This window comes from Heterocephalus glaber, unplaced genomic scaffold (genome assembly GCF_053883595.1).
Source record: "Heterocephalus glaber isolate CG9 unplaced genomic scaffold, H.glaber_assembly_v1.0 deba00001472, whole genome shotgun sequence".
NCBI classification, from domain to species: domain Eukaryota; kingdom Metazoa; phylum Chordata; class Mammalia; order Rodentia; family Bathyergidae; genus Heterocephalus; species Heterocephalus glaber.
In genome coordinates this window covers 52,765,882-52,771,881 of record NW_028258315.1, presented here as the reverse complement: position 1 = coordinate 52,771,881, position 6,000 = coordinate 52,765,882, and the positions used below count along the sequence as shown (strand labels likewise).

The following is a 6,000-nucleotide window of genomic DNA, read 5'->3' as shown; positions in this document are numbered from 1 at the left end:
TAACTTCTGAGGAACTACCAAATTAAATTATTTCCAAAGTGGCCATCCCACTTTACAATCCCAGTAGCAATACTGGAGGGTCTGGTTTCTCCACACCCTTGCCAACACTAGTTTTTGTCTGTCTTTTTTACTTCAGTCATTCTAGTGAGTGTCCTGGTAGAATACTTAATATTAATTAAGTGACATGCCCTCATAAAAGCCCTCACAAAATCCCATTCCTTGAATTTAGGGTTTACAGTTGAGATATGAGAAACTCATGGGGTGAAGTTTCCAGGAAAGTTCCCTGAAGAAGACTAGAAGAAGGGGAATAATTCTTGGCCTTTCCTTCTCCTTCAGTTTCCTATCTGGAGTGACTGGCTCTCTAACTGTTACTCCTGGTCTGTGGAATAAGAATAGAGGCCAAGTCCTAAAGATGGCAGACCAGGAAGATATGAGTCCTGAGTCCCTGAAACTTGGAAGCTATTATAGCAGCTTTGAGCTTCTAAATAGGAATCATATTTTTTGTAAGAGAGAGAAATAAATCTCTACTTTACATATTCTATGCTTATGTAAGTATTCTATTATATGGTACTAAACTTACTCTTGTTCTACTGTATGTAAGTTTGTGTGTGTGTGTGTGTATATATATACATATGGATGCATGTTTATGGATATATAGCTATCAGCGTACATATGTGTATGTGTGCATACACATGATTTTCTGTACGAAACCTGCCACCTCACAACCAGATGGTGGTCCAGTTGCTCATGTAGGAGTTGGTAGTTCAAAATTCAGAATAGATTTCATTATATTAACAATGTTCTAAATGGTGTTATGTATTCTAAGTAGGTCACTAAGGCCTACTTAACCCACTCTGTAACATGTTTATCTCATGATAGTAGCACCAAACCTGTCCTTTGGATCCTAGAAGTAGGAATTACAAGGAGCAGGAAGAAGTTATCTGTTCGACATTTATTAAGTATCTATCAAGGGTTAAACATGGCAGATGGAAGAAGGACATGGTTCCCTATTCTACAGCAGAGTGTAGGACGCAGCATAGAAACTAGATGTTGATCCACCTAGGAAACCCTGCAGCACCATCCAAGTGTGAGTGTCAGTTCAGACTCCTCCCTGTGCCTGCCTCACAGGCTATGTGTTTGGGCCCTGCCATCCACCCCGTGTGACTACTCTCCTGTTGTTCATTCTGCTCACGTCCTGGGCATGCCCTCTCACAAGCCAAGTGCTTGGCTCCCTCTGAACCTCAGCATTTCCGAATGTAGTGACTGGAATGTTCTAGCTATTGCTGAGACACTCCCCCTCTTGGAGCAGCCACACATTTCCCTCCTCAGACTGTCCTATTTGAAATGGCGTTGGATTTCGCTCCACCACATCAGCTTGCTTTCTGATCTTGCAAGCAGCACTTATTAGACTTTAAGAGCACACAAAGCATTTAAGGATCTTGCTAAAAATGCAGATTTTGATTTAGCAGGGTCAGGATGGGGGCCTGAGAGTCTGCATTTCCAACAAGATCTCCTATTATGTCCATGCTTCTGACCCCTCAACACTCAGAGTAGCACCACTTTACTGAACTTATTTAATAATTATCCCAGTTATGATATGTTTATTGATATTTGCCTCTCCTTGCTCTGGAATGAGGGCTTAACAGGGCAGGGATATTTCCCATCTTATTTACCTCTGAAGCCTCAGGATATAAAACAACCCCTGCCTAGCATACAGTAGCTACTAAATAAATATTAGATAAATTAAGACCTTTCAAGTGTGACCAATGTTACACAAGGGTATGTGTACAGTGCTCTGAAAGCTAATCCCATCTGGAGAGTGGGGAAAGAGGTCTCATCAATTTGTCGAACCAGACTTTTGCACAAATCTGTAAGAAACATCTCCCCAACTCTTTCTGTTCTATCCAATACCCTTGCTGTAATCAGTAAGTCTGTTTTATCCAAGTCTTCAAAATCTCCAGGAAGCTCCTCCCAGCTACTTGGAGGATGAAGTGGGAATATCATGAGTTTGAGGATAGCCTAGGCAACTTAGTGAGACCACGTCTCAAAAGTAAAAAAAAAAAAAAAATGGATAAGAATGCAACTCAGAAGTAGAGTGCTTGCCTAGCATGTGCAAGGGCCTGAGTCCAATCCCTAATAACCATCCCCTAAAAATGACACAGAATCAGATAATTTAAAAAAGGGGTGATCACAGAGGTGGTGGCAAAAAATGGTAAAAAAAAAAAAATCATTTAGTTAGTAAGTGACCAATCCAGCTGTCCACAAGGGATTTATCCACACATAAACATTCAGATGCTTCTAACGTGGAAGAATCAGCTCTTTTTCTCAGGTCTGCCACACCAAGCATTCACCTTCCTGCTTCCTTCAACAGGTGATTCTGTAGCCAGCAAAAGATGTAGGCTGCTAGCAGAGCCTGAGTTCAGCACTGAACTAAAGGTTGCCCTAAAAACAAACTGTGGTTCTCATTTTGGGTCAATTTTGCCTCCAGCAGACACTGGCAATATCTGGATGTCACACTAGGGAGCTGGGAGGGTTTCTTTTATAGCTAGTGGGCATAATCAGAGATAATGCTCAACATGCTATAATGCAAAGGACAGGCCCCCCACAACAAATGAAAATATCGCTAGTGCTGAACTTGAGAAACTTTGCACTCACCACTTTTTCTTCTTTTTAAATAGTTTTGGCTCTTAGTTCCCCTCCTTCTCTGTTAAATTTAGTGATGGGATAATATATTTGTTTCCCCCAGCTCTGACATTCTAGAAGTTTTTGCTGACATCCAAGAATTTCAATACAAATATTAACTAATGAGAGTTGGCTCAGAAGACTTTCCATTTGCCTAAAAAGGCCAATTGACAACAGGTAATAGCTTCTCTGTGGACCTGGTTGCAGCATTTTACCAACCTCAGTCCATCACTCGAGGGCCCCGTGAGGGAAGGAGATGGGGCAGCTCGAAAGAGGAGCATATCCCAGGAAGTATGAATTTGTCATTTACAGTGTATAACAGAGCTTTCCCTGTTTTTCAAAACCAGTTTGGTTTGAAGATTATCACCTTGTTGACACTAGCCCAGTCTGAGAAACTGACAAGCCCACACACCTTTGTTGAAAGAATCTGTTTCTTACCCATTATCTAAGAGCCTGTGATTGAATAGCTTCATAAATACTCTGATAGAGGATTCCCTGGCACCAGCTTATCTGAACAAAGGTCAATAATATTCCACCCCACATGGGATCCTACCAAAGAAATGCACTAATTGATTAAAGCAATTAAAAAGTCTATCAGACACAACAAATGCCACCAACACTGATGAAAGAACCCTGTCTAGTTATTTCAACCACGCACTGAATAAAGTCCAGTGAGTGACAGCTTTTCAAAGGTCAGTTCAAAACAAGTAACCCTTATGAAGATCAAGGCAATTCTTTCACTCCACTGAAGCAGTTCAATACTGGAGGTCATGGGTCTTCAGCAGCCACATAAAGGGGAGAAGTAAAAGCAATTAGACAAAATAGATGCTGTCATCTCACTTGTTCCAAGCTCTGGAGAGCAACGCTAAATGCTGAACCCCTGCTTTCCAGCTTCACTGTTGAGAATCTGGCAGCAGATTCCAAATGAGAATTCCATAACTTGATTTCCCTCTCACCAAAGCTGACTGTGTGTTTCTTAGGAATGTCTGCAGCCTTGGGAGGTTAAAAAAATGTTTTTTAACCAAATGCATAGATGATGCTATGAACTTTCCACTTAGGTTGGATCCCAAAAGTATTTCAACACTCACAAGTGTGGCTGACAGCTACACAGTCAGACTCACTGTACTGCTTGAAGAGCTACCCCAGAGTAGAAGAAAAAAGTCCAGATCTAAGGATGGCCAGGGCTTTTAATCAAATAGAAACCTTGACTGGTATGGTTCATCCCAGGTCCATACCCTTAACTTGGAGTGTATCTGATGTGGAGATCCTCATATTCAAGCCCAGACCCACCAGGTCAGCATCTGTGACCACGTTAAAATCTGAGAACCACTGGTCTACAGCACACTCACTATAGGACAAGCTGTTGCTTTCTCCCAGGTCGAGTTTCCCCACTGGGAAGATGGCGATATAACAAAATACACACAGGATAAAAAGAAAACAAACTCGAAGGAATGCGGTAGGGTGATGGGGGGGGGGCGTGTTATACAGACTTCACATTCCACACTTCTGCAGTTCACATTGTTAGGCCAGTGCTACTTTTGTAATTAGGGGAAATACTTTTTAAATGGAGCCAATACTCTCTCACAACGCCGTACTGATGATTGTGAAAGGTACCAAATGAGAAACGCCCAGCACAGCGCCTGCCGCTCGGCCTTGCAGACTCAGGAAAGGTGTTAGGTGAAGTAGATGGACGGAGCCAGCTCGCCAGGTTCTCCCACGGGGACGGCTGGTGACTGCAAACCGCCCAGATTCTTCCTCCTCCTCCGGCCCTGGAAAGCTCTGCCTGCTAAACCCCGAGGTTCACACAACCTCTGGTCAGAAGTGAAGTTTCAGCAGGAGGGGCAGGCTCTGTAACTTTCCCTGAAATGAAATAAATAATTAAAGACCGTAACTGCAGAGATAGCGAACCCCAAAGGATTGTGCGCCCTCTGCAATCAGACCCTAAAAGAAGGAGAAGGGGAGGAGAGTAAGAGATCTTGATCTGCTCCGGAAAGGGGCTCCAGGAGAACTCCTCCGGAGGAAAGACCAAATCTTGCCTGCCCAGTCGGTGAGATACTGTGGGCTGGCAGTTCATCCCCTAGAGCGAAAACTCAAGACAGAAGACAGCAGTCCCCCGAGAGGGGTCAGGCTGGCGTTCTGGGCAGGCCAGTCCTGCTCCGGGAGTCTCAGGGTCTTCCCTGACCTCTTCTGCCTCGTGACCTCTAGCCTTTTGCGGGGCGAGAACCTTAGGCCTCCGAGGCAGGATGTGCGTGCGCTCGCGCTCCCGCAAATACGGCCGGAGGAGTCCTGTTCCTCGGGCATTTTCCGAGGAAGTCTGGAGCAATTAGGCTCAGTCCGGGGAGAGCGTGCCGGCGAGCAGGCGGGCGGCGCAGCCGGCTTGTCTGGGCCGCCTCACAGGAAGGGAGGGGGCGGCCGGCAGCCCGGGCGACGATCCCGGGCCCCGGCCGCCACCATGGGATTCGAGCTGGACCGCTTCGACGGCGATGTGGACCCGGACCTGAAGTGTGCGCTCTGCCACAAGGTCCTGGAGGACCCGCTGACCACTCCGTGCGGCCACGTCTTCTGCGCCGGCTGCGTGCTGCCCTGGGTGGTGCAGGAGGGCAGCTGCCCATCGCGCTGCCGCGGCCGCCTGTCGGCCAAGGAGCTCAACCACGTCCTGCCGCTCAAGCGCCTCATCCTCAAGCTGGACATCAAGTGCGCGCACGCCGCGCGCGGCTGCAGCCGGGTGGTCAAGCTGCAGGAGCTGCCCGAGCACCTCGAGCGCTGCGACTTCGCGCCCGCGCGCTGCCGCCACGCGGGCTGCGGCCAGGTGCTGCTGCGGCGCGACGTGGAGGCACACATGCGCGACGCCTGCGACGCGCGGCCCGTGGGCCGCTGCCAGGAGGGCTGCGGGCTGCCCCTGACTCAAGGCGAGCAGCGCTCCGGCGGCCACTGCTGCGCGCGGGCGTTGCGGGCGCACAACGGCGCGCTACAGGCCCGTCTGGGCGCGCTGCACAAGGCGCTCAAGAAGGAGGCGCTGCGCGCAGGGAAGCGCGAGAAGTCGCTGGTGGCGCAGCTGGCCGCCGCGCAGCTGGAGCTGCAGATGACCGCTCTGCGCTACCAGAAGAAGTTCACCGAGTACAGCGCGCGCCTAGACTCACTCAGCCGCTGCGTGGCCGCGCAGCCGGGCAGCAGCAAGGTAGGAGTTTGCTGCTTGCAGCGACCCTCTGCTAGGTCCCCTGGTATCCCAGGCCCTGTCTTGGCCCTCCGAGCACTGGGATGCCAGTTCCCAGGAGCATCCCTGCCGCCCTGTTCCAGTGCTTGTCAGTTAAATTACCG

General features: G+C 48.5%; 1 protein-coding gene and 1 long non-coding RNA gene across 2 annotated transcripts in view; one reads left to right on the top strand and one right to left on the bottom strand.

Moving 5' to 3' along the window:
- Positions 1–1,854: 1,854 nt before the first annotated feature.
- On the bottom strand, positions 1,855–5,269 carry LOC110351066 (uncharacterized). The gene is made up of 2 exons (XR_002398075.2): positions 5,180–5,269; positions 1,855–4,542 (listed from the first exon to the last, which is right to left on the bottom strand). It is a non-coding gene; the product is annotated as an uncharacterized LOC110351066 (long non-coding RNA).
- The window catches only part of Pdzrn3 (PDZ domain containing ring finger 3), a 242,364-nt gene continuing 241,200 nt past the window's right edge, over positions 4,837–6,000 (top strand). The window contains exon 1 of the mRNA XM_004854215.4: positions 4,837–5,860. Coding sequence (XP_004854272.1) covers positions 5,135–5,860 — 726 coding nt within the window. The 5' untranslated portion in view covers positions 4,837–5,134. The remainder of the gene's footprint in view (positions 5,861–6,000) is intronic.